The 19,848-nt window shown below is 42.6% G+C and overlaps 1 protein-coding gene across 5 annotated transcripts in view; it reads right to left on the bottom strand.

Annotated features, from left to right (window-relative positions):
- PPP1R12C (protein phosphatase 1 regulatory subunit 12C) overlaps nucleotides 1–19,848 on the bottom strand; it is a 134,499-nt gene that overhangs the window by 31,210 nt on the left and 83,441 nt on the right. For 2 of the 5 annotated variants that reach the window (XM_088450942.1, XM_088450945.1), the window contains 6 exons: nucleotides 17,070–17,164; nucleotides 16,705–16,845; nucleotides 14,763–14,853; nucleotides 14,514–14,642; nucleotides 8,822–8,909; nucleotides 7,685–7,785 (listed from right to left, as the gene is read on the bottom strand). In XM_088450942.1, the coding sequence (XP_088307068.1) occupies nucleotides 7,685–7,785; nucleotides 8,822–8,909; nucleotides 14,514–14,642; nucleotides 14,763–14,853; nucleotides 16,705–16,845; nucleotides 17,070–17,164 (645 nt within the window). Of the gene's footprint in view, nucleotides 1–7,684; nucleotides 7,786–8,821; nucleotides 8,910–14,513; nucleotides 14,643–14,762; nucleotides 14,854–16,704; nucleotides 16,846–17,069; nucleotides 17,165–19,278; nucleotides 19,411–19,848 lie in introns of all 5 variants that reach the window. The other 3 variants (XM_088450946.1, XM_088450943.1, XM_088450944.1) reach the window with 3 other exon arrangements.

Below are 19,848 nucleotides of genomic sequence, written 5' to 3' on the forward strand. Positions count from 1 at the left end.
ACCACCATGCTTGACTGATGAGGTGGTATGTTTTGGATCAAGAGCAGTTCCTTTCCTTCTCCATACTCTTCTCTTCCCATCACTCTGGTACAAGTTGATCTTTGTCTCATCTGTACATAGGATGTTGTTCCAGAACTGTAATGGCTTTTTTAGATGTTGTATGTTGTTTGGTAAACTCTAATCTGGTCTTCCTGTTTTTGTGGCTCACCAATGGTTTACATCTTGTGGTGAAATATTCACTCTTGTGAAGTCTTCTCTTGATTGTTGACTTTGACACATATACACCTACCTCCTGGAGAGTGTTCTTGATTTGGCCAACTGTTGTGAATGGGTTTTTCTTCACCAGGGAAATAATTCTTCTGTCATCCACCACAGTTATTTTCCGTGGTCTTCCGGGTCTTTTGGTGTTGCTGAGCTCTCCGCTGCGTTCTTTCTTTTTAAGAATGTTCCAAACAGTTCATTTGGCCACACCTAATGTTTTTGCTATCTGATGGGTTTGTTTTGATTTTTCAGCCTAATGATGGCTTGCTTCACTGATAGTGACAGCTCTTTGGATCTCATATTGAGAGTCGACAGCAACTGATTCCAAATGTCACACCTAGAATCAACGCCAGACCTATTACCTGCTTAATTGATAATCAGATAATGAGGGTATAGCCCACACCTCTCCACGAAATAGCTTTTGAGTTGATAGTCCCATTACTTTTGGCCCCTTAAAAAGTGGGAGGCCCATATAGAAACCGTTGTAATTCCTACACCGTTCACCTGATTTGGATGTAATTACCATTAAATTAAATCTGAAAGCCTGCAGTTAAAGCACATCTTGTTTGTTTCATTTCAAAGCCATTGTGGTGGTGAATAGAGGCCAAAATATCAAAATTCTGTCAATGTCCCAATATTTATGCACCTGACATATATATATATATATATATATAGAAGTCCATGAGACCGGCACTCAGTGAGAAAACTTTTATGAATAAGTATACTATGTTACTTGCCTGGGTACCCTCCCCGGGTAGAATGGACTACTCGATACACAGAAAAAGAAGTTACAGCGCCATTAGGCTGTTTTAGCGGGGCGTGGCGTCCTGCCCTCCTTCTGGAGGGCAAAAAGCACCCTGCCCTCCAGGAGGAGGGCAAAAAGCGCCCTACCCTCACAGCCTGCGGGAGCCGTTCTCACCCGCGGGACGCAGTGTCCCGCGGGTGGAGAAACATGCGGTGACCCGGTCACCGCCGGAGAATAGACGCCGGGCGCATGCGCCCGGCATCTATTCTCCCTGTCTGCAGGGCTTAGGGGCTGCCCGGCGTGTCCGTAAGTGCCGGGCACGCCCCCAAGAGTGACGAAAAGGGGACGCGTCTTATAGACACGCCCCCTTTTCAGATGGCCACGCCCCCTTCTCGGTCGCGCGCGCATGCCCTCTCTAGCTCCGGCGCCCTGCCTCCCGCCGGAGCTAGAAGGAACACACATATGTGTGTGTGTGTGTGTGTGTGTGTGTGTGTGTGTGTATGTATGTATATATATATATACATATATATATATACATACATACATATACATATACACACACACACACACACACGTTCTGCCAGCACTCCTCACCACTCTTGCAGCATGCTCTGGTGCCTGTCAGAACTGCCCGCATACACCAATACACATAGACGGCACTCAGAGACTATCAGATGCAAAAATGTATTCCAAATAACATCAACGTTTCGGTGGGTAGATCCCCCTTCGTCCGTACCAGTGTACTGTATGTGGTCCTGACGAAGGGGGATATACCCCGAAACGTTGATGTTATTTCGAATACATTTTTGAAAGTCTGAGTGCCGTCTATGTGTATTGGTGTATAATAGAGAGATCTCGATCTCTCTCGATCGATAGATATATATAGATAGATATATATCGAGAGAGAGATCGAGATCTCTCTATTATACACCAATACACATAGATGGCACTCAGACTTTGTCAGATGCAAAAATGTATTCGAAATAACAACGTTTCGTTATATACATATAAATAAATGTGTAAATGGAGAGAAGGTGGCACCAATCACAGATAACAATCCCCCCTTCAAAATGCAGCAAGTGATTAATAAACAATAAAGCCAATTATGGGTTTAAGAAAAGAGACTAGAAACTGTCCCCCCTTTTTTATATATTAGGGTGTCAGCTGTACAGTTTTAGATGCACGGGATGAGTGCTATGAATAGTGTGTGGATAGGTGTACTGTGCAGCGACCAACCAGTTTCTAATAAGTTCATTATATAGACATGCCGTGTTTAATCATTTAGTAAGAATCTGTGTTTAGGCAAAGTTATAAAGTGCAAGTACATTGAGGCAAGAGGGAGGAGCGCACATATCGGGCCCAATACACTGAGATATATCGCAGCCTATGCCCGCGATATCTGAAGGGTGACAGGCTGCCAGATAAAAGGTCTATCGGTCTGACAGGCATTTTATCTGGCAGTGTATGCCCAGTATAACAAGTTAAACTATTACTTCATGTGCCAGGAAGGTAATGGAATGGATTTATCTGTTGGTTCTAAACGCTTCCACTTTCAAATATCACTTTCAGCTAACCGTGGAATTTCCAGGAGGGATGAAATTTCACGAACAGTCTTATTGCAAAGGTGGCATCCTATCACAGTACCACAACCTATTTTGTATCACAAATGTTTGCAAATGGAGACTGCATGGCTAGGAGCTTCATTTTATACACCTGTGGCAACGGGTCTGATTGAAACGCCTCAATTCAATAACCGGTATCCAAATACTTCTGTCCTTATACTGGTAGTGTGTATATATAAATCGTTCCTTTGTATCTATGTTCGCGATAAACTTGAGAACTACTCAACCAATTTTGATCGGGTTTTCACTGAGATGTTCCTTGAGATCCTCTGAATAACACAGGATATACACACACACACACACACACACACCAATCCTTTCTCCTCATCAGGAAGCCATTACAGAGATAACATACTGGGCTTCTGCCAGCAGCAGATCCTTGTGTAATCAGGGTGGGCGGAGCCTCTTGGCCCCACGTTACTTTGAGTGAATGCAGCCAGACAGCTATTGCTCTGTCTCATACCCACCCCTCTCTGCTGCCAGATGGCCATACTCATCCTACATCCTCATTGGCTGGCTGCAGCGCCAAGCAGCCCGGGTGGAAGGCTTCCCTGAGAACAGGGGAGGGTGACTGGCTCCTGTATCAAGCAACGTCTTCACACCACATTGGGACAGCAGCACGGCAACTGGCTATAATGCGCCTTGCCTCATATGGCCGGTCTCTGGTTATCTGGAGGAGTGTGAAACTGCGTGTTAACGTAACCAGTTGTTGAGAGACTAGGGCGGCCTGAGAGATCCCGCACAGCTGCTTCCAGTTGAGTCTCCGCCGAGGCCAGGAGCCTGCGCCCCCAGTCACACTGAGCTCCCCCATATGATGACAACTGCACGGTGTGCTTGGAGAAGTTTGTGTGGCGAGTCTGCGCTGCCTGGCTTCAACGCTGTGTGCCTGGGGAGGCGGAAGAGGGGGCCGTTCGGTGCTCAGCGCCATCATTGTGTCTCTTCTGCCCGTTTGTTTCCCAGCGCTGGCCGCGCAGGATCTGTGCCCCCCATCAGCCTCTTACATCTACAGTGCCTTGCAAATTTATTCACCCCCTTGGATTTTTACCTTTTTTGATACATTACAACCTGTAATTTATTATTTTTCTTTAATCTGAAGTTTATGTGTTGGATCTGCACAAAATAGACTAATTTGGTGAAGTGAAATGAGAAAAATATATATAAAAAATTATTTAGAAATAAAAATTCTGAAAATTGGCATGTGCATATATAATCACCCCCTTTGCTATGAAGCCCCTCAAAAGTTCTGGTGCATTCAATTACCTTCAGAGGTCACATAATTAGTGAAATGAAGTCCACCTGTGTGAAATCTAAGTGTAACATGATCTGTCAGTATAAACACACCTTTTCTGAAAGGCCCCAGAGGCTGCACCACTACTAAGCAAGAGGCATCACACCATGAGGACCAAGGAGCTCTCCAAACAGGTCAGGGACAAAGTTGTTGAGCAGTACAATTCTGGGTTGGGTTATAAAAAAAAATATCTAAAACTTTGATGATCCCCCGGAGCACCATCAAATACATAATCATCAAATGGAAAGAATTTGGTACCACAACAAGAGAGGGCCGCCCACCAAAACTCACAGACCGGCCAAGGAGGACATTAATCAGAGAGGCAGCACAGAGACCAAAGGTAACCCTGAAGAAGCTGTAGAGTTCCACAGCAGAGGCTGGTGTATCTGTGCATGTGACCACAATAAGCCGTACACTCCATAGAGCTGGGCTTTATGGAAGAGTGGCCACAAAAAAGCCATTACTTAGTGATAAAAATAAGACACCACGATTTGAGTTTGCCAAAAGGCATGTGGGCGACTCCCCAAATATATGGAGGAAGGTGCTCTGGTCAGATGAAACTAAAATTGACCTTTTCGGCAACCAAGGAAAACGCTATGTCTGCCGCAAACTGAACACATCCCATCACCCCAAGAACACCATCCCCACAGTGAAACATGGTGGTGGCAGCATCATGCTGTGGGGATGTTTTTCAGCAGCAGGGACTGGGAAACTGTTTTGAGTCGGGGGAAAGATGGATGGTGCTAAATACAGAGATATTCTTGAGCAAAACCTGGTTCGGTCTGCCTGTGATTTGAGACTGGGACAGAGGTTCACCTTCCAGCAGGACAATGACCCGAAGCATACTGCTAAAGCAACACTCAAGTGGTTTAAGGGGAAACATTTAAATGTGTTGGAATGGCCTAGTCAAAGCCCAGATCTCAATCCAATTGAGAATCTGTGGTCAGACTTGAAGATTGCTGTTCACTAGCGGAAACCATCCAACATGAAGGAGCTGGAGCAGTTTTGCCTTGAGGAATAGGCAAAAATCCCAGGGACAAGATATGGTAAGCTCATAGAGACTTATCCAAAGCGACTTGCAGCTGTAATTGCCGCAAAAGGTGACTCGACAAAGTACTGACTTTAGGGGTGTGAATAGTTATGCACGCTGAAGTTTTCTGTTATGTTGTCCTAAATGTTGTTTGATTCACAATATAAAAAAAACCCCACAACTTTACAGTTGTAGGCATGTTCTGTGAATGAAATGAAAAATGCAAAGGGGGTGAATATTTTTGCAAGGCACTGTATATGTTTAAGGACCGCTGCTTGGGCTGCATCCACCCTCCTTCCCTCCCTCTGAGAATGTCCCCGGGGTTGCTGCTGCTGATTCACCATCTGTTGGTTGGGGAGTGAGCCACTCTGAGCACAGGGCACACTGCCACCTCTACCTGCTCAGCATTTCCAGGGCGACTTCTGTATCCCAAACTTACCTGGGAAACTTTGCTGGGAACATCAGAACGTACACAGATGAGCGGACACCCGGGGAGCGATCAGGAGCGCCCAGGGTGCAGCCTCCTAGTCATTAAATAAAATTAATAAAATCACTTGACGGGTAGGCACTGCTAGTATGAGCTAAATCTGGTGGCCCCACGACACATCAGGGAGTTTCTCATCCAGCAGGATTGAATGGACTTGTATATTAGAGGCACAGACACATACCCACGAGGAGAATTGCTGTAAGAGCTTCTGCTGATCAGTATTAAGAGGTGGGAGTATGCCTTAGAACAGTCTCTGGTGATGATTAGCCATCCATACACTAAGTAAAGCTTGCAAGGATTAGATTGATAGAGGGGTATCCCCAGAAAAGCTGGTACAGAGGTAAGCCAAAAGTCCTACAATTACCCCTGAAACCCCTCTAAAGAGTGCCTGGGGCACATTCCTGACACTTTCTGGCCAGGACACACAGAGATGTGTAGATATTATAGAAACTACTAAGAAAATCTTATTGGCTGAGTATTTATTCTTTGGTCCTAGGATTGCCTGTTAATGGAGTAATCTTTACTAGTACTTGGTGACACAAATAAAGAAAAACCACTCCACATTTTACTATCCCAGTGTCCTCCCCAGAATAGAATGCCAGCCAAGTGGCATTAAAAAGTAGATGGGAGGGGACGGAGAAACACTTTAAAAATGTTATCAATGTTTAATGATTACAAAGACTATTGCAGATATATGCATTCCTCACCGTATTACCATAAGGTCACTATATGCCTTACCGTACTACCATAAAGGGCATTACATGCCTCATGCCACCATTAACCTCAAAATGCTACCATTGTCCACTGTGTGTGAGGATGTGAAACATTATTAAGTATACAGAGTACTGGATAGAACATTATACTCTAGGCAAGGGGTGGGCAATAATAGGCCCCTTAGCTACTGTGGGACTACACATCCAGCATACCCTGGCACCGTTTTACTATAAAGGCATGCTAAAATTGTGGCAGGGCATGCTAGGATGTGTAGTTCCACTGCATCTGGAGCACTGCTTATTGCCCACCCCTGATCTAGGCTGAACTTCTGTTTGATTGTAATTCACTACAAGTAGTGCAGCCTTAACTCTAAAGCAGTGCTTGCTATCAGGCAGCCAATAGTATACAAGTGTGAACTGTCAAATAAGTAGCACAGGACACTCTGGAGATCACTTCTGTGTAACGGACACCTCTGCAGAAAAATACAGAAAGGGAGCACATTGATTGCCCAGGGAGCAGGTAAGAGGTAGATGGCCCCTGCATGTCAGGCATGCTCCAGAGTCTCGCTTCAGATGACATACCTGCCATAGAAAAGCAGCCCATTAGTGGAGAGGGCTCCTGATAGCGAAAGACCTGTGCAGCTTACAAGGAGAGTGTGGGCAGCAAGGACTCAGGCAGCAATTGACTGGGGAGATACTGAAAGATCACTATTGGCAAATGCTCACTCAGCCTGGTCCTATTGGCCACAGCACGTCTAGCAGGACCCACTCGATTTTTAAAACAGAGCCCCTGTATGCCTATTGCGTGTAAAATGTATGCTATAGTGAGTAAATGAGATCCTGCTTTACAGCATTTAGAATAAGCAGAGTTGAGCACCCAGGAAATTGAACCAGGGGAGAACCCCGCTATCCTTTTAAAGCAGACAGGGAAGGCCATCCACCACCCAATTCGTTATGAGTTTGTGTCCAGCACAGGGATTACAGTCACATAACACAAATACCATATATTATGCAAGTTACATTATTGAGCAACCTGTAGGACATAACAGGGACAGGCTTCATTCAGAGCAAATTCTGTGTTACACTGACAGCACATGGAATACTTCCATGTTTAGACGTCATCGTCGTCTCTGGTAGGCTATGAATACGTGTCAGCTAAAGACATGTCATCATAAGTTTCTGGGTGGAGACATCCACATGGAATGTACTTCACATATGAAATCATCAACTTGCTAATTGTGTAACACCCAATATACTGAAATGCAAATAGAAACCAACTGGATGGCGAAATCTGGATGGCTAAATGATTATTTCAATGATAGGTCATAATAACATACTGTGTCATACAAGATGCAATAATAAGCATAATAGAAACAAAACAGAGCAAGACTGGTTACCAATTACATAAATGTCAAAGGAAGTCAGCAGCTAAACATTTCATCTTACAACAGACTTACAAACATACAGCATGTAAAGTAAACCGATATACCAAATATTTCCTGACTTCACCATCCTACTGCACACATTTAGGCACGTACCCCTGTGTTTGCCGATCGCTGCTCTTTCCGCCATCTTCTTCTGTCCCTTGTCGTCAAGTGGTTGGTGCTTTCTGCTTCACCATCTTCTTTGCCATCTGCTTCTAGTTCCAATATTGAAAAAAAAATATATGTTTACTTCAGGGGAACCCAGTATTACATTGTTTTTATTTTTTATAATAGCATGAAAGTAAAAACAAGGGAAAACAAAAAGCACAACTCCAGATTATAGCTCAATGTTTTCTCAAATTACAAAAATAATGAAGGCAGAGAGTCCGGGTCTATTGGCGCTTGTTACAGAGGTGCTGAGGTTACGAGCACTTAATGTAAATGAAGGGTGTTATAAACAGCAAACCCACCACATCACTGCTGTGAGGTAGCAATGCTAACCACTATGCTGCTAAGAAAACACTAAGAGCAATACATACAGAGTAGTGAGAGTGGAGGGACAGATTACTGAGTATATTTGAAAATGGTTACAAATGAGAGTTCAAAATGATTTTTTGAAAAATAAAGGATTTCTAGGATTAAAATGTACAAATAAAAAAAAAAAAAAAAAAAAAAAAATCTATAATAACCTCTGGAAAAACTCTAGACTATAAGGACCTGTAGTTCTTTTTCTGGCTGTAAATTTCTAGATTTATTTCACCTCCCAGCAAGGTTATAGGGGCAAATCCAGTTAGGTGCAAGTTTACAAAAAATCTTACACCAGCTGCGATTTTCCAGCAGGTGTGACATTTTTGGTGTCCAATTGGGTGTGGGGTTTTGATATTTTTGTTTAGCTCTCAAGTTTTTTTTGAGGGCCTCCAGAGCAGGTCCAAGTTTTCCTAAAATCCAATTCAATTGTTTTGGGAGCCCATTAATTATCGCACTTGTCACGCCCAAAGTACTGTTTGGGTACCTAAACAAAGGACCTTTCGCACATTTCTGTTCACCACTTCAGGAGGGTGCCCGAATGGATTAGCAATTGAATTGCTATGTCGGGTTCCCACTAGTTAGGCGCCCTAAAACCACTGAATTTCCCCGCTATAGCTTGAACCAAAGGACATCATGATCAGAGTTTAGCCAAGTACTTTGGGCAATGACAAGCTGTATAAATTCCACACTATAAAACAAATACAATGAAAACATCTGTATGACCTTTCTTTGTTGGAGAATTCACAGTATTTACAGGTGCAGATGAGATAGTTTCAGTGTTCAGTGCTAACCGAGATCTCCTGACCAGCTCCTGTTTTGAAGACACAAGGTAAAAGTCACTACAAAACTCATTTGATTATTGTTAGGATGATGCTTTCTTAAAGTGGCCAAGTCATCAACATAGAGACATGATTGTTGTAATGAAAAATGAAGAGATGAATGTATAAGGATCTCACACCTGAACGGCAAAACAATTGAATTGCTCCGTCGGATGCCCACTAGTAACAGTCATCAGGGAAAACAACTGAATCGCCCCCATAGAGACACAGTTTGGGGGCACAGACTGACAGAAAATGGAAGACTACAAACATAGCCGTCAAAGGGGCCCATACATCAACAATCACAAAAAAAAAAATTCTCAGATCCTGTGATGATTCCCCCCCCACCCCGCCTCAATTTAAAGATTCCCCAATTCACCAATCTGCACCAATATATTAGAGATATTTTTCAGTGCCAGTCTTGAAAGACTCAGTTTTACTTGTAAAGGTCTGCAAATCGGCCGATTGTTACCATACACTAGCAATCTACAGACCCAATTGGTCTGTGAAATCCGTTGGACAACCTAATTCACCAATTCCAATCACTTTTTGGTCTGAGTCTGCGATTCCCATACACTGCAGATTTTTATCATCACAATCATTTGCAACACACAGAATTGACCAAATTGATTGCTGCTGTATGGGGGCCATAAGTTTGTGCACAATATGTTCAGTAGAAAAAAAACCTGGCTACTATATGCATTACAAATGAAACTCCAGAAAAAAATCGACAGAAAATGGCCTCTGTGCAGAGGTTACCACAAGAAAATGATGTCCACATCAATCTCTTGTAGTCACTTCCAAGTTGCATAATTTACTAAGGTCTGTGTGTACAGCTTAGGTAGTTTGGCAGAAAAAAAAAATCAAAGGATCTGGAAACCAATTTTTATAGTGGTGTTGAACTTGTTTGTGAGCCATTAAACCACCAGAGTGCCTTCAAACCATCCATCTCCATAACATACAAGTGTTTCTGTATCTGAGGAAGGAGGTAGAATTATTCCCCACCAAAATGCATAATAGGAAACCCAATGCATCACGTTTTTTTTTATAACCTAAGAAAGCATCAGAGATTGACCAAACACTGTTCAACCACTAAGGAATTCAATTCACCTTCAAGCAGAAGTTAAATCTTTCTTTATGGACAAAAGTGATACCATACCTTATATCAGGTCAACCATTTTATGTGCAATTTACACTGTTCTCATCCAATTGCTTTTAGCCATTTAGTTACATTGTTTCCATTTGCACATGCCACTGGAATACTCTAAAGCAGCGTACACACTAGACGATACGCTCCCTGACCGATATAGTCTAGTGTGTCCCCGGCAGGGTGTGCTCAATGTAGTTCATGACATTGAGCACACCCGCTGAACGATATCATTAACGATATCGTTCAGCACGGGCTCTCTCCCCCATTTTCCAACATGCAGCAACCTGACGACATCGTCAGGTTGGCCTGCACGTTTACTCGATGAACGATGACGATGAACGACCCGCGGGAACGCGCGTCGTTATCGTTCATCGTTTTGATGTTAAAAATGGACGATAAGGTGGACGACTGAACGATAATCGCCCAGGGTGTACGCACCTTAAGTCGTGATAAATGAGTTAACTTTTAAGGGTATAAAGCACTTCCCCTCCAGCCCCTTCCTCAGATTGAAGTTAAAGAGCCCTAAGGAAAGGTTGAAGAAATAAGGACGAGTTGCATCCTTCTCATACACACAACCAACACGGTAGGGATCGAAGTGTCCCCCAGATGAGCTCAGAGAAAGAGTTCCAACTGGTAAGTACCAAAAGTCTTGTTTGCTCTTTCCTTCATCTCTGGGACACTTCTAGGCCATGGGAATGTACAAAAGCTGCCCCTAGGAGAGGGTTAGTAGTGTTTATCTGAATACTTTACGATCAAAAATGAGCATCTCTGGACACAGTCCTGAAATCTGTAAAATTTCATGTATGAACAGAGGACCATGTAGCGCTCTACATAAGTGCTCTTTGGATGCACCACGCCACACTGCCCATGAAGCCCCCACCGAATAAGTGGAATGAGCAGAAATCCTGGCTGGAAAAGGCCTTCAGGCCCCAATATCCCTGCTTGATTGTGTGCTCGTAATCCATCTAGCTATAATCTGATTTTATGCTGGTCAACTACTTTACCTGGCATCCAAAGTCTTGTTAGATTTAGCAAAGTATGGTATAACCGTTTCCTGATTAAGATGAAAAGCCGACACCAATTTAGGTTGGAAAGAAGGAAGTGTGTGCAATACTGCCCTATCTTCATGGATAACTAAATACTGAGGTTTGCAAGATAAAGCTCCCAATTCTGACACCCTTCTAGTGGATGAAATAGGTAAAAGAAAAGCTGATGAAATAAGTAAAAATAAAAAAAAAGCGAATTTCCAAGATACACATTTTAAAGGTCTACCTCCTGCAAAGGCTCAAAAAGGTGAAAACTTGACAGCTGTCAGTACAAGATTTAGGTCCCATGGCTCTATGGGATGCCTATATTGTGGCTGTATATGTAATACACCCTGCAAAAATGATTTACTTCTGGAATAAGGGCCAATCTTTTCTGAAAATAAATCGACAAAGCTGATACCTTACCTTCAGGGAGCCTAACCTTACGCCCAACACAAGACCTGCTTGTAGAAAAGAGGAGTCTAGGTAACCAGACTCTTTCCTTCTTACACCAAGTAATATAATTATTCCAGACTCTGTGATAATTGTCTGAAGAAACTTTCATCCTAGCTTTCATTATGGTCTGAACTACTGAATCCAAAACCTTTTTTCCTTAAAATCTTAGCTTCAAGAGCCATGACATTAAATTTAGCCTCTGAGTGTCCGGACAATCGGCCCCCTATAACAGGTCCTGACGTAGAGGGAGTTTGACTCCCGAGCCCACTGCCATGTCTATTATGTCTGAATACCAAACTCTTCTAGGCCAGTTTGGGGCTACCAATATCACTGGAATCTTCTTTATCTTCCTGAGAACCCTCAGAAGCATTGGTATTGGGGGAAATATGTAGGCCAGGTTAATATTCCAAGGAACCACCATTGCATCAACTTAGAAGGCTAACGGATCCCTGGTTCTACAACCAAACCTGTCCGTCTTGTAGTTGAAGAAAGAAGACATTAAATCTATTTCTGGTTGACCCCTTTTCAAAACCAGACTTGAAAATTTCCAGGTGCAGAGACCATACCCCTGGAACAATTGGTTGGTGACTTAGAAAGTCTGCCTTTAAATTTTATATCCCCGGAATAAAAACTGCCGATATAGCTGAAACTCTGATCTCTGCCCAGGACAGATTCTGAAATGTTTCCTTCATAGCCAGGGAGCTCTTCGTCCATCGCAGGTGATTTATGCATGCTACTGTTGTAGCATTGTCCGCCTGTTTTCTTATTGGTTTACTGAATGAAAAATTACACCTTTTTAATGTATATAGAACTGCTCTTAGTTCCAATACATTGATGGGAAGCCTTGCTTCCTTTTTTTTTTTTTCCATAGGGCCAAGATAACTGCCCCAAACCTTGGAGATGATTACTAATCTCTCCAGGGCCATGAAACTTTTTCCGTATGTGTCCACCCATCTGAGCGATCTTGTCTCTGGGGACAGGGTAATGAATTGATAGCTGATGATTAGACCCTAATCAGCTTCTTATGCCGCGTACATACTAGACGACATCTCGTCCGCTGTGTACCAACTATGTCGCTGATTATGCAATCACCCGCGCGAATGCAGCATGGCCCCCGCTGTCACTCCTGGCATTGGAAAGTGTGTATGAACTTGCCGATGCCAGCGCCCCGCCTGGCCGTGTCGTTAACTATGTTGGTACACACTAGACGTCGTCTAGTGTGTGCCGGCCTTTAGAATGTTCAACTGAAACATCCTGAAATGCAATCTTGCATACTGGATTGCTTCAAATGTAAATACCATCTAGTTTCATGCAACAAAGAACTGATTGACACCTCAGCCCAAATTTTTTTTTCTAGATTTTGAATGTCTCTGATATTTTTTTTTATTAGAAAAACTCTGGCAATTCTGTATTGAACCAGAGGCCCAAAAATGCCATGTGACTGGGAAACAACCTGGATTTTTTCCAATTGATAACCCAGCTATGGCACTGTAAAACGTTTAGTGCCCTTTAAAAGGTTCACCTGAAGCGTAACATCTGAATCTGCCTTGAACAATAAATAGTCTAAATAAGGAATCATCTTTAATCCCATCTTCCTGAGGCCTGCCATGACTTTTGTAAAAACCCGAAGGGCTGCTGCTAAATCAAAAGGCAGGGCCTTAAATTGGAAATGCCTTTCTCTGACTGCAAATCTTAGCATATTTTTATGGCCTTCCCAAATAAGTACATGTAGGTATAACAACTTTGTTTATCTCCATTTATTTATGACTGACCTTATAGACTCCATTCTGAATTTGTCTATTCTCATTTTTGTTTTTTAAATACTTTAAATTTAAAATAGGTCTGTGACTCCCATCTGGCTTTTGGAGTAAAATAGATTGGAATAAAACCCAATTTTTCTTTGGTATTTTGATACTGGGATGATTACCCTTGAATCACCTTTATTGCCTGACTTAACTCAAGACATTTTCGTTGTTTGTCCAACTTGTTGCAAAAAAACCCCTTTTTCGGTGGTGGTCCTGAAAGCCTGGTAAAGTAACTCTTTTCTAGAATATATTTGCTACCCATCTGAGTAAGATATCCTCCATTGGTCTATGAATGACTGGCATCCACCCAAGATCATCTGGGTGTATTACACCACCTCCCCTGTCATACTGACTTACCCTGGAGCTTGGATACCTGTTTTCCCTGCACCTAATTGTTCTAGTTTGTCTTCCCATATAACCGAAGTCTCGGAACCTAGATAACCGATCCCTTGACCGAAAGATATGTTTAAAAGATGGGCAAAAATGTAGACTTTTTGTCTTAAGGTTCTTCATGGTAAGAAAGAACTTTTCCCACCTGTGACTTCCAAAATTATTTTAATTAATTTGGGACCAAACAAAAATCTAAGCTAATTAATGCTGACATCCTCCTACCAGCACTTAATGAAAACTGAGAAAAGGGTTGGAGGGGCAAAGCTTTATACCCTTAAGTAGTTAACTCATTAAGTGCTGGCTCGTCAACCCTCACTATATCCCATGGTCAAGAAGTGTCCTCCAGATGAAGGAAAGAGAAAACAATAATCATCATACATCAATTACATCCCTGCAACAAGATGCAACATCTTGAAGGCAAAGAGAACCTTATACAGCTTGCCTGAAAATCAATTTTAATCCCCAACCTATTATTTATGGGAACATGAAGAATTCGATGGGTAGTCCTCTTAAGTACGGTTTAATGTCAGCGCACCTTTAATAACTTAAGGACTATCACTCTACTAATAGAAAAATTTTCACAATCTGCAAATTGACAGGGTCAACAAGAATTTGGCATTCCACAGAGCACCAAAATAAAGGGCTCCAAGGAAAGTGGGAGCTGTGCAAGGCTCCAATGTAGGGAATGTGGCCAAGAGTTTGTGAACATGCAGAGACAGCAACTACAAAACAAACCAACAGCAGCGGGAAGTTACAGATTTATGCACGGACCGTGTTTTGCAGAGACTGCTCCTTGTCCGCTCGCTCCTGCACGTCATCTTTTTGCTCAGCAGACTGAGCAGTATCTGCAGGCTTTCCCAGGGTCTTCTCTGCTTCCTTGAGGTCAATGAGCGTGACACCCTAATGAGATAGCAGAATATATAAATAGATACCTAGGAGCCAACCTAGAAACTAAAACGGATTCAGGGCCACCATTAACAACTTGCAAAAGAGATGCAGGTGTTAGAAAGAGCATTTTACCTGAGTAGATCGCCTTGACTGCCTCATGAGTCGAGAGCGAGCCTTTCTCTGAGACTCCGATTCTTCATCGCGGACTGGCGTCTGATAGGACCTGTTTTAAGTAGTATTAGCAAAATAAATACCAAACTTGATGTTTTTTCAATTCAGGGTTCATAAGTTCACATTAATTCAATGTTATGATGCTCAATTGTACTTCATATTATGCATCCATTAATTCATAAAACCCAATATTAAATAGTCATTTTCTACTGGAATAGTCACCTAATGGTGTGCATGCAGTCACTCAGGCCAGACCTTTTTCTCAATAATGGTTAAGAAATCATCCATGAATCATGCACTCAAATTCTACCATAAGCAGATGTGTCAGGGCTTTAAACCGCCAGTGAAATAAATACGGCTTGAGAAGATAAGCGCAGGGCTACTGCATATAAGTCATTCATCTAAAGTAGCCAAAAGTTTAAAACTCCTGAGAGGTGAGAGATTAAAGCTGCCCATCCACTAGAAGACAGGCAAAAGACTGCACGATTATAGACCTTTTAATCGTGTAGTCGATTATCTGTTTATTATGTGATGTGCCTACACTGAACGAGCAGTCGTTCAGTGTAGGAACATCAATCGTCTGCTAACATGCTGTCATCAGGTTGACCAGCAAGTGTGCCCGATGATAGATGGTCTAATCGATCAGCGGGAGCGCGCATCGCTGATTGTTTTAGACATTTTAGTGAACGATCTTCAAACGATTAATGAACGATTGAACGAGAACGACATCGTTATTGTTCAATTTCATCACCTAATGCAGGGGTCAGGGAACTTTTTTACCCTTTACCCCAAAATATATTTAGCTACGCCGACGTTACCCCCTTGATTTGAAAGGAAGGAAATCATATAGTAGTGCCCCCATAGTTATGCCCCTGTAGCAGTGCCCACATATAGTGCCCCTGTAGCAGTGCCCACATATATAGTGCCCCTGTAGCAGCGCCCACATATAGTGCCCCTGTAGCAGCACCCCCATAGTTATGACCCTGCAGTAGTGCCCTCATATAGTGCCGCTTGTACAAAAAACAAACACTTACCTTTATCCCCGCTCCTGCATCCACCGTCATCCTGTCCGCCCGGCTGCTCCTTGGAACTATGGGAGAGAAGTCATGACGTCTCTCCCATAATGCGCATGGGGAGACCCGGGTGCCCGCTGGTAATAACATCTCAGCGGGCGTCCGGCTTAGAGCCTCCCTGCGGCACCGGGCTGGAGGTCACTGGCGCCGCACCCGGCGCCAGTGACGTCCATTCCTGGGGGTAATGGACAGACAGCCGGGCATGCAATGATTAATATACATGCCCGGCTGTCCGTCCATTACCGCCAGGAATTTAATTTACCCCATTTAGGGTAATTTACCCGTTCCCCGACCACTGGACTAATGGATGGGCAGCATTACTGTTCATATATAATCTATTAAAACATCTTTGAACATGCGAGCTGTTATTTACTATATTAGTATGCAATCAGACGGACATTGTCAATATAGCACAAAGAAAAGTGGACTTTTTACAAAAGCTCAAAATCAGTCCTGTAGTTCTAGGTTGTTCAACCAGCAGGGCAGAAGTGGCCCTCCATGGTGGTGTTCTTTTGAGCGAGTGAGTGCACTCTACAGCTGGCGGACAACAGTATTATAGTATGTTGCTATATACGCTTATTATGATCTATGCACCCATTAATCATGATGCCAATTTTAAATTGCGCACCTGTGATCTAGACTCCCATGATCTGAATAAGCAAGCATTCATCATTGGGCAAACGCTACAGATAACATAACTTTAAGCTTTTGATTAAAGACACACTTTACAATCAGAGTATGATTACTGTGTTTAGATTTATTCACCACAAGAGACAGAATACTATAGCTGGAGGAGACGTGAGTGGACATGCAGGTGAGAGGTGTCTTACCTTCGCTTATCTTTGGATTCAGGACTGGAGCTTGTGTTGGATGACGAGGTGGAGGAAGTGGCTGTCATGCTGGACGTGTTAGTGTGCAATTGTGTGGTGGGAACCATGTCAAGTCTCATCTGTAGTCCACCTTCTATGTCTCTATTGAGATGAGCGAAGTAGACATTGTTTTTCTTAAAAAGGGATTGTTAGCAAACCGCATTGTTTGAGACCTTACAATCCATTTTCAGAAAGTGACACATTTAGAAATTAGTACAGCTTGAAAAGAGAAAAGGAAATAGAGAGTGTGTGGGGTGCTCTGTGTAATCAATCCACGTGAACATGAGCAGTGGCGGTGGATGGGCTCGGCGACCGCTAATACTCACTCTTTCTTAGCATCCTGCGGAGAATCTGCCTCTGACAGGCTGAACATCCTTCTGGTTGGAGTTGGTAGAATACGAGCCAAACACGGCTCCTTGTTCTAAGGTAGATGAAGAAAACACAGTATTAAAAACAATCCATAGACTTGGAACGAACATAAACCTCTAAAGCTGCCCACACACAGTGATATTTTACCCGATCTGGCAGATTCCGACACATTGGAACGACAGATCGTGTAAAATATTGCCAAATCATGAGTAAATCGTGAGTCCCCACTCACGATGACGATGCGATGCGCGTCCCCGCTGGTCGCACATCACATCGTCAGATATGCCGTGCAGTAGGGCAGATCTGACAATCTGGGACGCGATGCACTGTAAAAAGTCTGGATGCAGGAGAGATCGTATGAAGATTGGACACCAAATTGTGTGCAGATTGTGTGCAGATTGTGTGCAGAGCTGCCAGGGAAATCGTACACATCAGCTAATCGTGAGCACATCGCTATGGGCACATCCCTTTAAGGGCATGCCACAAAATGCAATATTTCATGTAATTCATACAATGCATTCGCAATGCAGCATTCTTTACTTTGCCAAATAATAGCGCAATCACTTTCTACTATTGCTAAGCCTTATAATTGGGGTAAATTCAATTGTTTTGTGGGTGCCCAAATGTAATGGGCGAACCATCAGAGCTACTCAATTGTTCCCCTATAGGACAAGGGTGCGCACCTAGAAGCACCGGGTTAAGGTTAAGCTGCGCAAAGTGCGGACTTAAACACATTTCTGCTTGCCACCTCTGAAAGTCTGAAAGGTTCAAGCAGAAATGGCGGCAGCTATTTACGCCTAAACGGAACAGCTGCTGAATTGCTCCGTCAGGCACCCATTAGTCAGAGCCATTGGGGAAAACAACTGAATCGCCCCCAATGAGAACAATCTTTAGTCTTATGTGAAAAACAAAATTAGACAACTGAGTATCAGAGAGATGAAGGTTACTGTTTTGGAATCTGCAGTCCCATAAAACCCAACATATGAGACAAGTAGCTAAACTGATCATGTGACAATACGTGCAAAAGTAATGTAAAGTATCGATGTTCTAACCAACCAATTATAAGAACCCAGCTCAATACAATTGCTGAATAAGCATTGGTAGCCAAATAGACTCAATAATATGTATTCTACAGTTTATCAAGAGGCACCCCTGCTCTTGAACATATAAGATAAGCCTTTAGAAAAAAAGAAAAAACAAAAAACAGAATCTTTACTGTATGTCATGTTATACAAAATATTACAATATGGACATGAATTTTCCATTCCTAAAATGTTTATATAGACAAACTAAATTTGTGGAAAAAAAAATAAATAAAAAGTGAAGGAATATCTTTAAAACCAGACAGCCACCGGAAGTTACCCAGTTGATTTGAGGTTTAGCATTAATTGCAACATACCGTTTCATTGGAAGGCCTTGAGTAGATTTATATGTAGTGTTCCAGTCATAAAGAAAGCTTTCAGTAAAGGACTATAATTGTAACTGGACAGCAGCAGCTACAAGATAATAAATGAAAATGGCAGGTGGATCCAAGCTGGACGAGTGCTATGGCCATCCATTCACTGGCTTCCATTACTACTGCCCATCAGCATACTAAAGGTTGTGCTTTAGAGCAACAGTCACATGTCCAAAAGTTCAATGGGAATGGACTCTCGATGGTACAATGTGATTATGTAACCTCTTACATGACGGAAGGCAAAACACGTAGGATTACCGAACCAGTATTTATAGTGTAATGGGAGGCACCTCATTATGTACTAAACTCACTGTACTGTGCAATTTGGAGATCCCATGAGCTAGTGAGAAAAATAAGGATCCTTCCAAACCTCCCAAGTGCTGGCAGTTTCATCATCTTAATCCTTTTTACTGGTTGATCGCATTGTGCTGGCGGTCAATTCCTGATCATGTCCCCAATGTATGGGCACTACTCACAATTTCTTTGGGAATGGATAGACTTCATACACATAAAAACTAATTTAGCCTACAAAAAAAATCTGTCTCCACTTTGTAGGGAACAGGTACATTGGAGAGAAAAATCAGGGAGGGGTACAATAATTCAGCACACAAATAGATTTACCAGTCTAAGAGCAGGCACCTTTTTCAAGATGCTGCCACACTAACTACTGATCGCACCACAGTAATACTAGCTATGTACATAGTCCCTACCACTGCTGAGCTGGCTTCCTGCTGACTGCAAAAGGGTCTGCTTACTGCAGCTGTTCTGCTGCTCACTGCGGCTCCAGCTACATTTCTTTTCCACGTCTCCATTATTGCCCAAATGTCTAATTTCGGAGACAGCTAAACAGAGAACTGTGTAATCAATACTGACCAACAACTACAAGAAACGGCATTCACAATCAATATCAATCTACGGTACACAGGTTTCTAAAGTATTTCAAAACATTAATTTGAATTTGGCTTCCTAGGCATTTTTTTCTTGAAATTAAATCAGAATGTTTGTACTTATCGGTAAATTATTTTCCATGGGGGACACTGGAGTATACATTGTGACTAAAAGAGCCTGGGAACTTAAAAAAACAAAAAAAACAAAAACACACAACAGATTTGACTCAGGCTCTTTAGCTAGCTAATAAGTTAGTTTTTAAATTAACTAATTAGGAAGAGTAGGAGCACAGAAAGAGGGGGAGAAAATACTGTGTCTCAATTAAACAAACCAAACAATTCAGAAACTGTAAACATAGAAACTCTAATAATTATACAAATAAACAAACAAGA

The sequence above is a fragment of the Taudactylus pleione genome, unplaced genomic scaffold, assembly GCF_031769625.1.
Source record: "Taudactylus pleione unplaced genomic scaffold, aTauple2 ptg000535l, whole genome shotgun sequence".
Lineage (NCBI taxonomy): Eukaryota > Metazoa > Chordata > Amphibia > Anura > Myobatrachidae > Taudactylus > Taudactylus pleione.